Source organism: Microtus oregoni, unplaced genomic scaffold (genome assembly GCF_018167655.1).
Source record: "Microtus oregoni isolate MIOR12 unplaced genomic scaffold, Mior012 000015F_ref0000493, whole genome shotgun sequence".
Classification (NCBI taxonomy): domain Eukaryota; kingdom Metazoa; phylum Chordata; class Mammalia; order Rodentia; family Cricetidae; genus Microtus; species Microtus oregoni.
The window spans coordinates 4,535,572-4,554,680 of record NW_024543074.1 but is presented as its reverse complement, the minus strand read 5'-3'; the positions used below and the strand labels follow the sequence as shown (position 1 = coordinate 4,554,680).

At 51.0% G+C, this 19,109-nt stretch overlaps 1 protein-coding gene across 2 annotated transcripts in view; it reads right to left on the bottom strand.

Moving 5' to 3' along the window:
• The window catches only part of Abcc3 (ATP binding cassette subfamily C member 3), a 51,252-nt gene that overhangs the window by 13,322 nt on the left and 18,821 nt on the right, over positions 1-19,109 (bottom strand). For both annotated transcript variants that reach the window (XM_041664548.1, XM_041664549.1), the window contains exons 5-25: positions 18,473-18,598; positions 18,126-18,187; positions 17,348-17,473; positions 16,000-16,188; positions 12,744-12,921; positions 12,486-12,647; positions 11,660-11,752; positions 9,490-9,693; positions 9,231-9,377; positions 8,817-8,904; positions 8,480-8,546; positions 8,133-8,259; positions 7,873-8,049; positions 5,585-5,752; positions 5,118-5,295; positions 3,383-3,494; positions 3,082-3,229; positions 2,796-3,003; positions 2,280-2,590; positions 502-701; positions 269-395 (exon numbers count right to left, since the gene is read on the bottom strand). In XM_041664548.1, the coding sequence (XP_041520482.1) occupies positions 269-395; positions 502-701; positions 2,280-2,590; positions 2,796-3,003; positions 3,082-3,229; positions 3,383-3,494; positions 5,118-5,295; positions 5,585-5,752; positions 7,873-8,049; positions 8,133-8,259; positions 8,480-8,546; positions 8,817-8,904; positions 9,231-9,377; positions 9,490-9,693; positions 11,660-11,752; positions 12,486-12,647; positions 12,744-12,921; positions 16,000-16,188; positions 17,348-17,473; positions 18,126-18,187; positions 18,473-18,598 (3,198 nt within the window). The remainder of the gene's footprint in view (positions 1-268; positions 396-501; positions 702-2,279; positions 2,591-2,795; positions 3,004-3,081; positions 3,230-3,382; positions 3,495-5,117; positions 5,296-5,584; positions 5,753-7,872; positions 8,050-8,132; positions 8,260-8,479; positions 8,547-8,816; positions 8,905-9,230; positions 9,378-9,489; positions 9,694-11,659; positions 11,753-12,485; positions 12,648-12,743; positions 12,922-15,999; positions 16,189-17,347; positions 17,474-18,125; positions 18,188-18,472; positions 18,599-19,109) is intronic.

Genomic DNA, 19,109 nt, shown 5'->3' with positions numbered 1-19,109 from the left:
TCCTGTGCTTGAGTTTGAACCTAGGACTTTGCACATACTAGGTAAATACATTGCCAATGAACGACATCCCCATGCTTCTTGTCACATTTTCTTCTTCCGGCCAGGAAGACCTCCCCAGACTACAGCACACTCCCTGGTTGGCAGTGTCTTCCCGTGCCTGACTGATCTGCTTGTGAAGTGGAGGAGTGCACTCAGCAGATGGCTTGGGAGTCCTGTGTGTTCTCTGCCCCAGCGGTGGCCCTGCCTAGTGTCCCAGGTCCCACCTTACCTGTAGGGCATAGGACACAGAAAGACCCACGATCCCTGGATTCAAGCTGTTTCTCCCGATCACCGCAAACAGGGCGGCAAAGAGCACCACGCAGTTCCCCACGAACTCCACGTGGACACCCAGCCATCTGTAGGGACCAATAGGGGGGAATGAACAAAGGCAGGGGGTACTGGAGGCCCCCCAGAACCACAGATAGCCTGCGGGCACCTGTAGGGGAAAGGGAGGCTCCTGACCGGTTGGAGGCGATGTAGGGGTAGGAGCTTTTCTGGTTGGTGTCCACCTTTCTATCGCTGAGGACCTTGAAGTCTTCAATTCGGCCATAGGCCCGGATGACACTGGTGCCCGTTACAGTCTCCGAAAAGTGGGAGAAGATAGGTGAACGGCTGATGGATTCCAGTCGCTTCAGCTGCCGGGATGTGGCCACATAGAAGCGCTGACCCGGAAGAGAAAGAGAACTCCAGTCAGGGATGTTGAACCACAACTCAGTCCTGCACGTCTTCCAAACAATTCCCTGCACTTCCTCCTCCTGCTCTTCCCACGAGACCTCGATGGCCTTTCCTGCATTTCCTTGTAGAACGGATTCCAGACTTTTACTCTTCCCCTCTGACCAGCTTCGCTCAGCCAGTCAGCCCGCCTCATCCAGGAAGCTCTCCCTGATTCCCTGTGACCTCCTATCTCATCATCTTTTACGAACTATGACACTATCTTGCTTAGTTTCCCAAGTGGTGAGATTCCTCACTTAGCTTAGACATGTGCTTATAGACAAATGACTGCAAAAATAATTTCGTATCTTTTTTTTTTTCCTGAAAAAGTTTCTCTTACCCTCTCTTCCTAGTCACTTAAGGGTAATAACCCCACAAAAGCATGGTTCTGCCTTCATTTATTTTTTAAGATTTTTATTTATTTATTATGTACACAACATGCCTCCATGTATACCTGCAGGCCAGAAGAGGGCGCCAAATCTCATTACAGATGGTTGTGAGCCACCATGTGGTTGCTGGGAATTGAACTCAGGTCCTCTGGAAGAACAGTCAATGCTCTTAACCACTGAGCTATCTCTCCAGCCCTCTGCCTTCATTTTTTAGCCTGTATTCTGTGGGCCAAAGATAGCCAGGCCTGCCCAGGAGTGGCTCACAGGAGACTCCTTACTTAGGGGGCTGTGGGAACTGATCACCTCCCTGAAGAGAAAGATCCCAGTGATCATGAGCCCCTACAGTGAGCTGCCTCTGAATGCAGAGCAACACGGGTAACACATACATGTCTAAGTATGCATCCGTAGGACGGCGTCTCTAGAACTGTTTACAGCCGTTTACTCAGATAATGCTAATAGGTGTGGGGGACTGAGGAGATGGCTCGTGCAGTAGAGGGCAGTAGAGGGCAGGCCACACCAGCATGAAGACCTGAGTTAAGGTTCCCCAGCACCCACATGGAAATCCAGGCATGGTGGTGCACACCTGTAACCCCCAGCACAGGGCAGGCAGAGGCAGGCAGATCCTTGATGTTCATTGGGCAGTCAGCCTAGCTGGATAGGTGAGCTCTGCATCCAATGAGAGACTCTGTCCCAGAAAATAAGGTGGAGAGTGTTTGAGGGAGACACTCAGCATTGACCTCTGGCCTCCACAATTGCACACACACTTGTGCGCATGCACAAACGTGTATGAGCACCCCCCCCACACACACATAAATAAATAAATAAATAAATAAATAAATAAAATACAGCCAATTGGAAAGGGCCCCATGGCTGTCAGTTTATAAACAACACATTTCATCCTCACATCATCCCTACGAATTAGATTCGAAGAGTCTACTTTACAGGTTAGATAAGGAAGTTTCAAGGAAGTGAAGCAACTGACCCAAGTCCCCGATCCAATCCAACCACAACCTAGCCTACAAAAGTGCCTGGTCCAATCAGAGTCCCCTCCCGCCACCCCCACCGTGAGCTCATACACCCTGTGACCACTCTAGAGCTCCACCTGCCCCATGTGGTGTCCCCACCCATCCTTGCTGTCACCTGCACGAAGCCGTAGAGCACAGCCAGAGGCAGAACAACCACAAGGAAGAGCGGCGTACTGGCCACGATGACCACAAGGGTGGAGATGGATATGAAGAAGGAATTGAACAGCATGAGGATGGTGGGGGCCAGAACTTCATCGATGACATATATGTCCTTAGAGAAACGGTTGAGGATGCGGCCCGAGGGCGTCGTGTCAAAGAAGGACTGCGGCGAACGAATCTTATTGTGCAACAGAGCTGCATGCAGCAGGCGGGCAGCCTGGACACTGCCGACCACCATGGTGAAGGCTGACAGCATCACCAGGAGCCCTTGTTGGGAGAGGTAGGAGATGAGTCACTTACTGTCACTTACTGCAAGGGAGGAGGCCAGGACAGAGGGGCAGAATGAGACTTGGGATGCCCTAGGTGGAATTAGGGAGGCTCTGAGACAGGGGTATATGGTTCTGTGGTTTGGGGAGTCAGCAAAGGAGAGAAGGGATGAGGGAGCCCCTTCTGGGAACCTCAGTATGTTCACCTTGTAGTATTCCTAGGGCAGCGTAGACACCTAGCCTTTGGGAGGTGTTGTTCTGCCGGCCGTCTACCACCGCATCATTGCTCCAGGCACTGAGCCACACATTGGCTCCAATGGCTGCTGCACTTTGGCCCGCATACAGGAGACAGATAGCTAGGGTGGTGTAGAGCCCCACAGACTTGGCATAATCCCAGAACACGTTCATCTTCACCTGTAAAGAGTGCCCACACAATCTCTACGTGCCCTAGGGATCCGATCACCATCTCCAGCCCATGCCCACTCGACTTACGTTGCCTGTCTCGGCTGTCTCCTCTGTGATTAGTGCGCCAGTCTCCTTGGCCTTCATCACCTGCGTCTCCTTCTCTGATGGATTCATGTGTCTCTTGGGCACAGGCCGGTTCTGGCTCTCCCCTTCTGAAGACATGGAGCTCATCTGTCTGTGGAAGCAGCTGGTCAGACCCAGGTGAGGGACCACGGACACGTTCCCAGGATTTGAGTGTCAGAGAGAATGTCCATTTGTATCCTACCTACTGGGGTTTGGTGGCCCTGATGTAGCCTTCAGGGGGCCTTGAGAACTCTCAGGAACTTACCTCATGAACTGCTTGCGGACCTCGTACATGGATGGCTCATTGTCCGTCAGGTCAGTGTGGGTGCTGAGCGTGTCTTCAACCAACAGCACCTCCTCATCTGCATCTTGCAAGGCTGCAGCAGGGAAGGAAAAGTCACAGAGGCTGATTGTTCCTTCTGCAGCCCTCGAGACCCCATCCTCCATGCTAGTGGGAGGCTGGATGGACATGCAAGGGGGTGAGGAGAGAGTTTAAAAGACAGCCAGAAGGAAGCTGGGCAGTGATGGCGCACACCTTTAATCTCTGCACTTGGTGGCAGTGACCTGTGGATCTCTGTGAGTTAGAGGCCAGCTTGGTCTACAGAGTGAGTTCTAGGATAGCCTGGGCTATGCAGAGAAACACTGTCTCTGGGGGCAGAAACCAGTCAGAAGGAAATGGGCTAGGCAACACACACACACACACACACACACACAAAATCTTCCATTTGGAGACTATAGAAAAGGGGACTTAATAGGCTGAAGACCTGGGCTCTGATGTCAGTCTGGCTGGCTGACCTTAAATCTTACTTCCTTGAGAGCAGGGCCTCAGGCAGGCATTGCCAAAGGATAATAATCAAAGTTCGTGGTACCACCATCACTGTGAGAACTAGGGGAAGGATGCTTCTCAAGGGCAGAGCACTGGGGAATGCTCTTGCCGGTTTGCTGCATACACAGCAGCAGGCAGGGAAGCCCAAGAGAAGGCTCCAGAACAGAGTATTGAAGTAGAGGAGCCCTGACTGGGCAGCAAAGAGGGGAGCTGGGCCTTTTGTGAGCGCAGACACGACTCCGGGATTCGTGTTGGGAGGGGCTTTTTGTCAGTCTGCTGTCTGAAATAGTTCCAGGTCATGCAATTATTTAACAAACTCCTGTTGGTAAATGAGTGATTTTGCCAAGTACTTAGATACTTACAAAGCAATTCAACCATAAAACAGCGATACAACATACTCCAGGTCTGAGCTCATGTGTCCCTTTTTTTTTTTCCTGGTTATTTGAGACAGGGTTTCTCTGAAGCTTTGGAGCCTGTCCTGGAACTAGCTCCTATAAACCAGGCTGGCCTCGAACTCACAGAGATCCGCCTGCCTCTGCTTCCCGAGTGCTGGGATTAAAGGTGTGTGCCACCACTGCCCAGCTCATTCTCTCTCTCTCTCTCTCTCTCTCTCTCTCTCTATATATATATATATATATATATATATATATGTGTGTGTGTGTGTGTGTGTATATATACACACATATATATTGTATAATATATATGTATATATATAATAATATATATTATATATTATACAATATTATATATATACATACACATATATATTATACAATATTCTGTCTGTGTCTATGCCTGCAGGCCAAAAGAGGGCACCAGACCTCATACAGATGGTTGTGAGCCACCATGTGGTTGCTGGGAATTGAACTCAGGACCTTTAGTAAAGCAGGCAAAGCTCTTAACCTCTGAGCCATCTCTCCAGACCCATAGCTCCTTCTCTTTTAACAAACAGAAAAACAGACTCTGAGACCCATGGTGCTGATACAGGGTCCCACAGTTAGGGGAGAGAAGGTAGAATCTGCATGGGTCCAGTTCATTTATCACCCACGTGGCTCCCGTTTCCCAGAACTAGGTCCCCAGCACCAGAGATACTTAGAAACCCTAGACAAGGTGGATGCTGAGGAAGGATGGGTGTTGGGAAGGCCAGGGTTGATGGGTACTAATTTTTTGCCACCTTCACTGTCCTTGTGGTCTTCATCTGGTGCATAGTTTCGGAGGAAGTTGGCAAAGGAGCCATTATGCTGCAGGAGCTCCGAGTAGTTGCCCATCTCAGACACCTGTCCGTCAGCAAGCACAATGATGAAGTCCGTCTGAGGCAGGAAGCTGATGCCATGGGTGACCAGCACCCGAGTCTGTGGAGAAGGCAACAGGCTCTGAGCTGCAGCATCCTTAGGCATACCCCCAATCACGGGTACAGAGCCAGGGGGCAAACCTGAGGAGTCATAGGCCAGGCATACCCATAGCTTACCCCACACCAGCCAGAGCCTGCTCAGCATCTCTGGGGTGTGCCTCCCTATGGGTTTCCCCGGATCATATTCTGCTTCTCAGGTTCCTACATCTCCAGGTCTCCCCCGACACCTCCCATCTGTTCTCCTCCAGGACCAAATTTCATTTTTTGTTTCCACTCTCTTGTGGCCTCACCTTGTCTGCCAGCACACCTTCTGGTCCAATCACTTGGTCGAAAATATGTTTAGCCACGTGAGAGTCCACAGCAGACAGAGGGTCATCCAGCAAATATATGTTGGCATCACTATAAACAGCTCGGGCCAAACTCACCCGTTGCCGCTGGCCTCCAGATAGGTTAATGCCCTAGAGGGAGGAGAAGGTGGGTGATGTACAGTGTGTAGCCGGGCTAGCACTGGGCCCTGATAATGGTGGTAGATGGAAGGGGTCAGATAGGCCCACGGGGGACAAGAGCCAACTCCATATCACTCAGCAAGGCAGACCTCTGAATCTCTATTTCATAGGATACTTGACTGTCTCCACTTTAAAGTCGTAGGAGGAGTGGGTGTTGGCTCTTAGACTCCTCTGAGGCAGATAAACCTATTCAGCACCCTGTCTAGTTGCCTGCCCTGCCCAATGCCAGTGTTCATGACAGATGACCGGGAAAACAACAGGGGGTATATCCATAGACTGGAATTTTATTCAGCCCGAAAAAGGAAGAAAATGCTGACATGAACTTTGAGGCCATTATGTCACGTGAAACCCTCTGGATAAGCAAATATTATGCAAACCCACTCACACCGGTGTCTAGATAGCCAGAGCCTGAAAAACAAAGCAGTGGTTGCCAGAGGTTTGTGGAGAAATAATTGAAAACTGTTCAATAAAGACAGACAACAAGGTTGGAGTGACATTTGGAATGCCCAGCTTCTAGTAATTATTGCAAAACATTGCAAATGTACATAATGTAACTGAACTGGGCACGGAAAAGATAATGAAGAGAGTGCATGTAATACTAGGTAACCATTACACATTAGGAAATACTTTAAAAACAAAAGCAAGGTAGCTGTACAGAGAAAGGAGCTCACCACCAAGTCAAAGGATCTGAGTTTGGTTTCCAGTACCCAAAGGGGAAAGAATAAAAAAAAATGGCTTCCACACACATTGTAGCAATTGTGGGCTCTCCTATGCACCTCTCACACACATTCATGTAATAAAATGCAAACCCAACAAAGAAAAACAAAACTTCCACCGAGAGTCTCATGTTTTATAATTCAAAGACCTTAATCAAACAGGGCTTTGTGGCGTACATCTTTTCTCCCAGGACTGGGCAGAAGAAAGAAGATCTCTGAGCGTTCAAGGTCAGCCTGGTCTACATAATGAGTTCCAAGACAATCAGGGCCACCGGGTTAAAGTGCACCAAATGCCTCCATGCCCACCCATTGCTCCTAGGCTCACTCTCCAAGGCCCTTCTATCACTCTGGGTAAAAACCCCCGTGTTCAAATGGCCCGCAGGGTTCTCAGCATCCCAGCTGTCTGAATTGATGACTCCCACTGTCTGAATTGATGACTCCCTCACTTCCCTTTCTTCCTCTGGGTCACTCTGCTCCAACCACATTGTTCTCTGCCTTGGGCTAATGGCCAGTCACATACCTGCCGGAGGCTTTGAATTGTCTGTTCTACCTCAGATGGCTCTAGTCTAGGTCCCTAGATGGCCAGGGCTCCACAGTCCTCTCCAGGACTGTTCCTTCTGTTCAGGTCTCTATTTCTCAGTGCTAAATCTCCCAAACAAAATAGCCCAGCACAAATTCTTACATTTCTGGGCTGCTTATTTCCCCCACTTTAGGATTATCTAATATATATTTTGTTTATCTTGCTTTTTGTTTTTCTTTCCTCTGCTGGAATGTAAGGTGTACAAAACCAGACATTTTTCTCCTGCTGCATTTACTACCATGTCATAGTCCCTGGCAGATGCTTAATAAAAACCTGGTGGCTGCATCAGTGAATGATGAACTCCTCTTTCTCAGTCATTAAGAGTCAGCTCAAGGGGTTGGAGAGATGCCTCATCTGTTAAGAGCACTAGCTGCTCTTCCAGAGGACCCGGGATCAATTCCCAGCACCCACACGGAAGCTCACAACTGTCCAGTTCCAGGGGATCTGACACCTTCACACCAATGCACACAAAATGAGTTCAAATAAATTACTAAAAGAAAAAGTGTCAACTCAAGAGCGATGCTTCTCCTTATAGAGACCTTTCTACCCCTGCCTACTGTTCTTTTTCCACCCTGCATAGGCCTTTGTCGTGACCCCGGGGCATTCTCTGGTCCCTGTCTGTTCATGAGTCACTCTCCCTGGAATAGAGCTGTTTCCTGGCACAGAGCTGGACATGATGGGACACGAACTTGCAAGTGAGTATGGGAATCTGGGGTTGGGCTCAAGCTAGCAACTGCGTGAGCTGGCTCGTCGGGGCTGAGGAGGTGGCTCTGTACCTTCTCTCCAATCTCTGTCTGGTCCCCACCAGGAAGCACATCCAGGTCAGCCAGCAGGGCACAGGTCTCCAGAGCCTGCTGGTAGCGCTTGGGTCTCATGGGTTGACCAAATAGCACGTTTTCCTGAAGCGTGCAGTTCTGGATCCAGGCCTGCTGGGGTACATAAGCCACCGACCCCTGGCCAGCGGAGAGGCTGCCTTAGGGTTTGTCTGAGGCCGTCCAGACTTTACGCCTTCCCGGGAGCCCTCCGCCCATCTCACCTTCACAGACACTGTGCCTTCCAACTTCTCCATCTCTCCAAGTAAGGCAGACACCAGCGAAGACTTCCCACAGCCCACAGGGCCCACCACAGCCACCAGCGACCCCTTTGGGATTTGAATGTTTAGGCTGAAAGCAAGGAGGAGTGGTCAGTGGGGAGATTTGGGTTTGGTCCAAGCCTTCCACCTGCAGACCCAAGACCTCCTCCCTCCCTGACACCACCCTGTCAATAGCAGGTTCTTCTGGCATTCCCGTCAAAGACAGAGACAAGAAGAGAAGGGACCACATTTGATCTGACCTTCTGTCCGCATGGCATGGATAGCAAGTGAGGGAGAGAAGCTGGTGGTACCTGTGTAGGGCAGGCGGCAGGTCCTGGGCCCATGTGAAGGTGCCATTGTGCACGGTGATGGCATAGCCTGGGAGGACCAAGATGCACAGGGTTAGGGGTCTTGGAAGACTGCAGGGAGGCCTGGAAGGAGGCTGGGCAAAGGAGGGGATCCCCAAGCCAGGACAGAGGGAGGGGCATGAGGAGCCTGGCGGAGGGGTAAAGGAGGGAGATGGACTAGGGGAGGGGCTAAGGAGGGAGATGGATTGGGGAGGGGCTGTAGAATTCAGAGAAGAGGGGTCACAGGAGGAGTCTTAGAAAGTTTGGAGCAGGATTGCTCTGGATTAAGGGTACTGGGGACCTGGGGAGATGGTCTTTCTTTCCACACACTGGGGGTCAAGTTCATCTTGGTTCAGGAAATCCTGGATTCGTTTCAGAGACACGCTGGCCTGTGGGAGGGTGTGGGTTAGCCTGACCATTGCTCTATGGGTGCCCAACTTCTAGGGCTAAGCATAAGGACCTACTCACTAATGCTGGAGCCCCTCCTATAACCAAGGCTTACAAGGCTCCCACTGCCTAAAGATAAGGTCCAGAGCGCTATAAGGAGGCTGTGTGAGGAGCTCAGGCCCCGTGACTCCAAACCATCCACAACCTCCATGGCTTTCCCTGACCCCAGGAACTCTCACCATTTGATTTCCTGTTGATACTAAGTGACCCCTGCCTGGCTTTCCCCCATATCCTAAGTCCAGCAGACACCCTACTTGCCCTGGTTTACCTGGGTCAGGCCACTGATTAACTGAGGCAGCATGTTGAGGGGGATCTTTAAGATGTTGAACAAGGACAAGGACACAAAGGCCTTCTCTGCGTCCAGCACATTGTTCTCATCCACACACACGTACACTCCAAGGGTGATCAGGGTCACCTGGACAGGATGGGAACGAGTGTCACGGTGGAGTCTGTTAGGCACCAGGGAACCTCAAGACGTGGGCTGGCCTAGTAACAGCCAGGTACCCCATAGCAGTGGAGAGCCTCACCAGGAAGGGGGTGCAGACCCAGATGAAGGTGGAGACAGCCTGCAGGTAGGCACCCTTGCGCAGCAGATGAAGCTCGCTCTGCCGGATGCCTTCTATCTGCTCCAAGAAACTGGGCTCCCATGCATACAGCTTCAGCACTTTGATGCCATTCAGGATCTCGTTCATCAGTTTGATGCGAGAGTCCTTGAACTTCATTTGCTGTACCTGTGCCGAAAGGATCAGTGGTATACCCTCCCCACTGCCCCCGGACCTCCTGCCCGCCAGGATCACACCTCCCAAACCATCTCATCGACTATAGCCATTGCAGTTTTCTTGAGGGGCTTCCCCAGCCCACCTCAAAGGCCTAGACCCCTGTCCCCCACAGCCTGTGTCGTTGGACTCAGAAGTACAGCTCCGGGGCTGGAGAGATGGCTTAGCTCCATCTTCAGTGTCAACACCATCGACCTCACCAGGTAACATCCTTTGCCCTTGCCTTCCGTTCCCACCCCTAGCCCTTTACACAATGTCCCCAGTCAGACTATGCGCTTCCCAGGGGGCAGGAATTGTTTGTTTTTCCTGTTCACTCCAATCCTAATCAAAGGCCTGGCATACCACAGTGGTTTGTCCACTTGGAGCTTGTGTGCTGAGAGCCTGTGTGTCAAGCCATGTGCCAAATGGAGGATATCATGATGAACAATTCGGATGTGGCCCAGGCCATCATGCAACCGACAGTCTGATGTCAGAAGCTGGCAATAAAATGCAAATGCCAGGCCGGGCATGGTGGCGCATGCCTTTTAATCCCAGCACTTGGGAAGCAGAGGCAGATGGATTTTTATGAGTTCAAGGCCAGCCTGATCTACATAGTGAGTTCCAGGACTACATAGAGAGGCTCTGTCTCAAAACAAACAAACAGAAAAGTAATTACCAAAATAGATGCTTAATTCTAAATCACTGTGTGCTCCAAAGGGAAAGAACAGGCTGTAGCAAGGGGAGAGAGAGGTAGGGGCAGGGGAAAGACCTTGGTGTAATCAAGGTGCTTGTCTGAAGGAAGTGATGTCTCTGCTGAGCGGTAAAGGAAGGGAAGGTGTTAAAGAGGCAAGGAGAGTGAGGAATATTCCAGAAAGAGGGAAGAGTGCATGTAGAGGTATACACCGAGTTTGGTTCTTTTTTTTTATATATTTATTTATTATTTATTATGTATACAATAGTCTATCTGTGTGTATGCCGAAGGCCAGAAGAGGGCGCCAGACCTTATTACAGATGGTTGTGAGCCACCATGTGGTTGCTGGGAATTGAACTCAGGACCTTTGGAAGAGCAGGCAATGCCCTTAACCACTGAGCCATCTCTCCAGCCCCCCGAGTTTGGTTCTTATAGAAAGGAAAAGCCAGCATGTCTGGAATGTAGCCATCCCACGAGGAATAGAAACGGAGGCATGCAAGGTCCAAGGGAGCTTGGAGTGTGGTTGGAGTGGCTGAGAGTGGCTTATATACTGAATGCTTCGTCACCAGGGTGTGGCACCATTAGAAAGGATTAGAAGGATTAGGAGGTGTGGTGTTGTTTGAAAAAGTATGTCAGCTGGGGTGGGTTTTGAGATTTCAGAAGCCCATGCTGAACCCATCTCTTCCTTTGGATGAGAATAAAGCTCTCAACTACTTCTCCAGCACCGTGTCTGCCATGCCTGCTGCTATGACGCTCCCCATCATGCTGATAACAGACTGAACCTCTGACGCTATAAGGAAGTCCTCAATTAAACGCTTTCTTTGATAAGAGTTGACTTGGTCATGTGTCTCATCACAGCAATAGAACAGTGACGAAGACAGTGGTCTGAGGTAGTTTGCCATTTATTCTATGTGTAGAGGGAGCTTCTGACAATTTCAGCAATCATTTGCAGATGGATAACTCATTGTTTGGTTACCAACAGTTTAGCACCATGAAGTAAGAACATCTTGAGTCCTTGCTCTACCTGTCTCTGGACTGCCATAGTTACTCTGGGCTTTGGTCTTTCTGCTATGAAGTAAGACTGTCACTACAGTGATAGGGATGGAGGAGTTAAGGTTTGTACAGGGGCTGTGGCCATTCACATGCAGTACAGGGAGTGGAGAGGTCCTGAGAACAGAAGATGAACACTGGCCCTAGTGCCATCCCCCGACTGGTGTTCCCATGTAATGCAGGTGCCTTAGGAGCACCCACCTGGTAGCTCCTCATCTTTATGGACACAGCTCCGTTGAGTGGGATCAGCAAGACTATGACAGCCACTCCAGCCAGGACTGACGGACCCAGGATCTGAGGAGGCACACACGTGGAGGGTCAGGGAAGACAGATGAACTTACAGATAACCAAGGTCTGTAGACAGAGCTCAGCAGACCCTGGCTAACGTGAGACATGACAGGCAAAAGGCAAAAAGACATCAGTCATGAAGGAGACAGACAGCCACAAGCACATCAGCAGAAGCAGCCAGCTATCAGAGGATGAGCACAGATGATCCGTGGTGCACAGAGAGGGTTGCCCAAACTGGCCGCTCTGGCACAGGACTGGGATTCTACTTCTTAGATGGTTTGAAGCCTGCCTGGGTTACAAGGTGATTTCAAGATCAGCCTGAGCAACTTAGCGAGACCCATCTTGAAATAATAAATTCAAAGGGCAGAGGTGTTAGTAGCAGAGTGTGTGCTGATAGACACAAGGCTCTGGGTTCAATCCCAGGACTGCAAAGTTGATGAAAAAGGAGGAAAGGAGAAGGCAGGGTGGAGAAGGAGACGGTGACAGAGGAGGCTTTGTGGATGCACAGGGAAGACAATACAAACAGACCAACAGTGATAACGACAGCCACGTCCACCCTGCCTCCAGGTACCCCCTTGTCCCTGGCTTTTGAGGGATGAAACACCACCTAGGATAGGAAGAATGAGTGACCAAGTTCCCTGGTACCTAGGGGTGGTTTCTTGGGCATGACACAGCTCATCTATCAGCACAGATAGATGTCGTCAGAGGAAGGAGACAGAGGACAAGGCTCTAGAGTTACCTGCCAGAGGAAGTATATAGCCAAGATGACCTGCAAGGGAGCTGACCACAGCAGGTTGATGAAGGGAGAAACATCCATGAAGCGCTGAGCATCCACTGACATGAGGTTGACCATTTCTCCCACAGTGGACTCACGTTTGACTGAGTTGGTGATGACCAGAGCCTACAGATGAAGAGCAAAAGGTGGACCGAGCCCTATGAGCCTCTCCCAAGCAGCCCAGAATTGACCTCTCCCAGCGTGCATCCCGCTCTGGCTAACCTTCCTGTAGATGACACCTATGATCGCTGTCCGTAGCCTCAAGGCCATCACAAAGATGCTGTGGTAATATTGGTGTAAGATCAATGTCTGCATCATAGAGCTCACGAACATCAGCCCGGCCAGCAGGAAGCCCCACCAAGAGGGGGCCGTGGGGTCAGAAATAAACCTGATGAGGATGCTGTCAGGAGGAGAGCAGGTATGAGACCAGTGTGCTCTTCAGCCTGTCCCCAACGCAACATCTCTTATCGTCAGCCTTGCCTGCTGGCCATCTCCTCCTTGAATGCCACGGTAGGCAGAAGAGGCACATTTTCACTGGCTACCGCAGCAGCTCTCAACCTATGGGTCATGACCCCTTTGCCAAACTTCTAGCTCCAAAAAATATTTACATTACAAGTCCTAACAGTAGCAAAACTACAGTTACTAAGTAGCAACGAAAGTAATTCTATGGTTGTGGGTCACTGCAACATGAAGAACTGTATTAAAGGTCATAGCACTAGGAAGGTTGAGAACTACTGGGTTAGACCTTCCTACTCATCCTTCTTGGATGCTGGGGGTTTTAGACCCCACAACAGGGCCACAAGAATTTTCATTCCACAGATCTTCCCCGTACTTGGCCCCCACTGTTATATGCTGTCCTTTGTTGGGGTGCTTGTCCACCTCTATCTTTCTTCTCTTACCTCCTGGCCTATCCCACTCCTTGCCATTCTCAGCAGCCCCTTATCTTCCCACTGAACTGCCCATTGAGAATTCCCTGACACCCCAACACTTCCAAGTGTCCCCAAGCTCGTCCTCTGTTTTCATCTTATAAGAGGAGTTGTTTTGGCTTTCCAAGCCCTACTCTGTCTCCCTGAGCCCAGGATCCAATCTTCCTACTTGATATTTCCCCAGCAGAAAGATTGGATCCCATGGTTGTGTGATATTCAGTATTGTCACCTCTTCTGGTAGCACTGTGCCTTCACTAAGCAACATGATCAAGATTCATCGTGCATTGGACAAACTTTCTCTCGACCTCATGCAACTTCCCCAGCACCATCAGAGTCAAGCCTGTTGTTCTCCTGGGAGCTGAATTGTGTCTTGATCCTCTGGTTCCTATGAATGTGACCTGATGTGGCTGTAGAGTCTTTGTAGCTATAATCAGTCAAGATGAAGTCATACTGGAGTAGAGTGGGTCCTAATTCAGGGACTTTAGTTTTTCGTTTTCAGAAGAATAGGAGATTTGCACACACTCAAGTGCATGTGCGTGCACAAACCCAGAGACAGAGACAGAGAGAGGTATGTGATAAATGCAGGGATCTGAGTGATGAATTTTCATGTCAGGAAAACCAAGGACTGCTGACAAACCAAGACAGGCCCAGGAGAAACACCCATTTTTTTTTGAAAAAACTAACAAACAAACAAAACAAAACAAAAAACCAGCCTGAAATGGGGCGTGGAGACAATGTCTGAATCAAAAGCCTGAAGCAGGAGACCATCTGTCAAGGCTAGTTTGAGCCCTGTAGCAAGACTTAATCTCAAAAAAAAAAAAAAAAAAAAAAAAAAGGACTGATCTATCTGTAGTGGTGCACATTTTTAATCCCAGCACTCAGGAGGCAGGGGCAGGCAGATCTCTGTGAATTCAAGGCCAGCCTGGTCTACAGGGCAAGTTCCAGGACAGCCAGGGCTACATAGAGAAACCCTGTTTTGAAAAACCAAAACAATAGCAACAGCAACAACAAGAAAAAACTCACCAATCCTGTCACCATGCCCTGATTTTGGACAGTGGGGAAGAACTGAAGGAATAATTTCTATTGTTTCAAGTTGCCCACACAATGGTAACTTGTCAGAACAGCGCTGTAAACTACACATGTGTCTTTGCAGCACATTTTGAGTCTTTGAGTTCATTGCAGACACTCTCCGCTGCAATGAAATGACTCTTCCCCTCTGCCCCAGGCTCCAGTCATGGTAAAGCTGCTAACTAACTTCATGCCGCCTTCTTGGGACCGAGTTTGTGAGTGACTTTGGAAGCCTCTCTTTCTCTGAGACGTATTCTCTGTTCATCTTGTGTCCCCAGCTCTGGCCCTCTAATCTGGCCAGCACTCTCTTCTTGTCTTTTAGGTCTGCCAAGGCCCTACTGACAGACGAGGAGACAGCACTGGCTGCATTAGAAACTCCGGCCTCAACCTCTTAGATTTTCTAGGAGAGCTGAACCCCAGATATGGGCCCCTGGACCCCCACTAAGAGGCATCTCTTGGAGGGCCCAGCTGGCCAACACTTAGCTCTGTACCTAAGCCTCTTTCTTCTCCGAAATCACTAATCAGGGAAAGAGCCATGAGCCCCCATTGGCACAGGACAGAACCTGCTGATTTGACAGAATAGCTTCTGGATCCTTGCTCCACACCTCGCTTCTGCTGCCCTCTGACCTGCTTGGCCTAACTGCATCTTGCTACTCTGCCCTACCCCTCCCACACTCAGGCTGGGTCAGCCTTTGGAAATGCAAACACGATATCCCTCCCCCAGCTTCCTCTCTCTCCCCATCCCTGCCCCACCCTCCAGTAGCTTTCTCCAGTCAATACTGCCCCAACCCTTTGTGACTCACCTGGCTGCACCTTCCCCTCCTCCTTCTCTTACTTCTTTTGATAACCTTTTGAGCCAGCATTTGTTCTCTAAGCTGGCAGGCTGACTTCCTGGACTCCCCAGGCTTTTCTCAGGCCCTGTGACCTACTGTAATCTTCCTAAATTACCTTCGGCTTCTTCCACAAGACCCTAAGACTACCTTCATTAATTTGCAAATCTAAGAATGTTAGTTGAATTAATGGATGTGTGGCGCAAAGAGGGGAATCGATGCTGGGCTCAGTTCTGTATCTCACCCTGTCATCGGAGAGAGCTCCCTCCAGTCCAAACCTCTCCTGTGACAGATGGCAGAGGCTGGCAGAAGTGGAAAGAGCTCTATGGTTGGACTTGAGAGCCCCGGACTCACATCTGCCTTGCCATGCCAGCTGTGTGCTTCACCTGCGTGTCTGCCTTTGTATTTGTAAAAAGGGAAATGCAGGTACTTCCCCCAGAGGACTCCTGAACAAGGTTCAAGGGGGACACTTCCTCCTGATGGGCACATGATATGTGTAGATTACGTGGAGTGGGAAATCGAGGTACAGAGTCAATACCATGGACCAAGGGTCACCCAGAAAGCAGAGAAACCTCTTTGGTTCCTGCTCTAGGGCAGACAGCCACCCCTCCTCCACCCAGGAGAGGGCCGCAGCAAGAGGGGGCGTAGTGAGACCTGAGCAGCTGCGGGTTGATGAAGGAGAGCAGGTCCTGGATCAGCTTGAAGCCGACACCCATGAGCAGGCTGGAGGTGAAGGTTCTCACCAGAGCCCACAGAAAGGAGGGCTTCTGGGACTTGGGTCGGGCCTTCAGTAGGACTTCATCCTCTTCAGGGGTCTTCTGCTCAACCGCTGCAGCCTGGGGCCTGTTTGGGGAATAAACAACAGTGGGTGGAAATGGTTCCAGGACGCTAGGAGCCTGCCAGTCTAGGCTAGGCAGGGAGAAGGAAAAAAGATGAGGAGGAAGATGAAGAAGAGGAGGCGGCAGTAGCCTTTTCTTGGCTTTCAGAACTGGAAGGGGACTAGACAACACAATTCCCCAGACGACTGTCTCCAGGTACCAGGGGCGCTTGCTGAAAGCACTGGGTACCCAGCTCAGAGAAGTTTCTGGCTTTCTTCCTGACTCCCAGAGCTGGCTTTCGCAAGGACACTAAGACAGGAGAGATCAGACCAGGTACATCAGAAGGCTTAGGCTTGAGCAGCTTGGGAGGGGATAGAGATGGTGTTGGGGAACAGAGAAGGGAGTACAGCAGGCAACTGGGGGTTCCAGAGGCCTCTCCAGATGCTCCATGGCAGGGAAGCCACAATACTGCTATCCAAGCCCTTTCCTTGTTCCACCAACAGCAAAAGACCACCGGTTACTCTGGGCTGACCAAGCATTGACTTCAATACACTGGGTTGTGGGCAAGAGGGAAATGTCTTGGCTGTGGGTCCTGGCTGGGAGGCTGCCAAGACAAAGGCCCTCAGCCTCAGGCTGGCTCATCCAGACTGTCTCCAGACAAGAGAGGCTGTACTGAGAGGGCTGGCCCCACCCTCACTAGGAAAACCCTTACAATTTCTGATTAAAATCAGACACAGTAGAACAGAGATCTGATTAGGGCCTCTGGACCAGTTGGGTGTGGATTATTGCTCTGTCAGCATCAGTGGGGAGACCTTGGCTGTATCTTTAAATCTCTAAGCTTCAGTGCCCTCTCCGAATCAAGGGAACCATAGCACGAACACTGTTTGGCTGCTGAGAAAGTGAATGAGGTACTCTATATGCTAAGAGCTGTGCCTAGGATACACTGAATGGTACCCAAGCATCAGCATCCTCTTGTCCTCAGCCAAACCTGGGAGGACGGATCCCACCCAGGCCTTGCTCCCAGCTGCAGCATCCTAAGGCTGCAGAGACATCCCCTCTGCTTGCTGTTCTCCCCACTCCTGCTATGCATCCCAGATGTTTGAGCAACACCAAAGGGACTGGGGAGCAGAGGGTCAGGGCACTGGGAAGTTAAGCTGGAGAGCTACAGCACAGGGAGGCCTCACCTTGCTGCTTGCTGCTTTTGCCATGCTTCCAACAGCCGCTGGACCAACTTGTGAGAGCAGTCCTCCTCATTCAGAGTCCAGAGGTCGCGCTCCTCCAGAGGACGGCGGTAGCCAAGGATGGCCAACCTGGAGGAGGGAGGAGGAATCCCCACACAGGGTCAGAATTTAGAAGACTAGTGCCTAAGGTCGAGGGAGCTCCCTCTAAATTGCAGCACCCATAGTCACTGCCATAGTGAACATGTTACAGGTAGCGAGCTGCCTCTCCCCTCCTGACTTGCGCCTCTCTCTGCCTCTGTCCTATATGTCCCCATATGCTCTATCTGTCTAAGGCCCTGGTGATGAAACCCACACTGGCCAGGCCTGAGTGTATGTCTACAAGGCGGGAGGGGTTCAGGCCAGCCTCAGGTGCGTGCGGTTAATGAATTGTCACCCAGGTCACAGACACAATTATCCTGCTCCAGCCGCTCTGAGGGGCAGCCAAAGAGATGACAAGCTGGAAGCTTATCCCAAATGGAAGCGCTCAGAACTAATTATGGTTTCCTTCCAGCCCGCTGCGCCTGTCTCTGTGGCCTGCCAGACGCAGGGATGGCCTGTAGGGATAGGAGCTAGACCCCTTCAGGCTCAGTGGCCACACTCAACCCCCAGCCCAAATAGCCAGTTAGGCCCACCCTGGTCTGCGCATCCAGTTATTGGGGTGGCAGTGAGGGGAATCAGTTGGCTGATTCCTGGAGTTCACTTCTCCCTCCTGGGTTCTAAGCTAAAGCAAGAGCCCACTCACTTTGTGAACCACCAGAAAGACAGACGGGAGAGAAAGCCAGCACTGGCCTCTGGGCAAGGATTCTAGAAGGAGAGAGGAGGGGACAAAAGGATCAGGAGTGTTGCCCAGCATCTCAACACCCAGGAGAGGCAGGGAGGCCATCCATGCTTTCAGCCTGTTCACAAGCTGTGGAAGTGGCATCCCCCACTGTGGGTGAGATGGGGGGGATGGGGCTGCTGCTGTGGAAGTGGCATCCCCACTGTGGGTGAGATGCGGGGGGGGGGGTGGGTGGGATGGGACTGCTGGTATCCTTTGGGCTGAGGTACAAACTGTGAAGCCCTCCCACCCCCCAAGGCAGGCAAACTCACAGGGTCAATGATCTCTGTGGAGAACAATGGCGGCTTATCCTTGAAGCAGGACAGGATGAGGGCGCAGAGCACCAGGGCGAAGTAGATGTAGAAAGTGGTGAAGCGTAAGGGATCCAAGATCTTACCCTGGGGGAGAGGGAGAGGGACCACAAAGGCCTTTGGGAAGGCTGGCCTGCAGTGTAACATCCTGGGGTGTCAGGTTCCTCCGGAGCACCCCAGGATGCTGAGTGGCAGGGAAGTGTTGTGATGTCGGGTGTGGGGACATGGTGAGGACCTGCCTTGAGCCAGGCATTGTGCTGACATACAAATCAGCAGCTGACTCCTTGCCTGTACCCTCCTGAGAGAGGGAGACGGGGGGGGGGGGGGCAACTGACTGTCAGGGCTCCATCCTACCCACCATCATAGAGCAAAGTCCCCCCCCCCCCAGCATGTAAGAAAAAACAGAACAAAGGAACGGGACTTCATGCACACCTCCACACGTCCTCGTGACAGACATTGGCATCCCCATTAGATACTGACCTTGGGAATGGCAGTTTCAAAACTGTCCTCCCCTTCCCCTACCCCAGTATTCCCAGGAGCACACAGCTATGGTGGGATCTCTGACCTATTTCCCTGCACGGCTCAGATCTCCCATTTC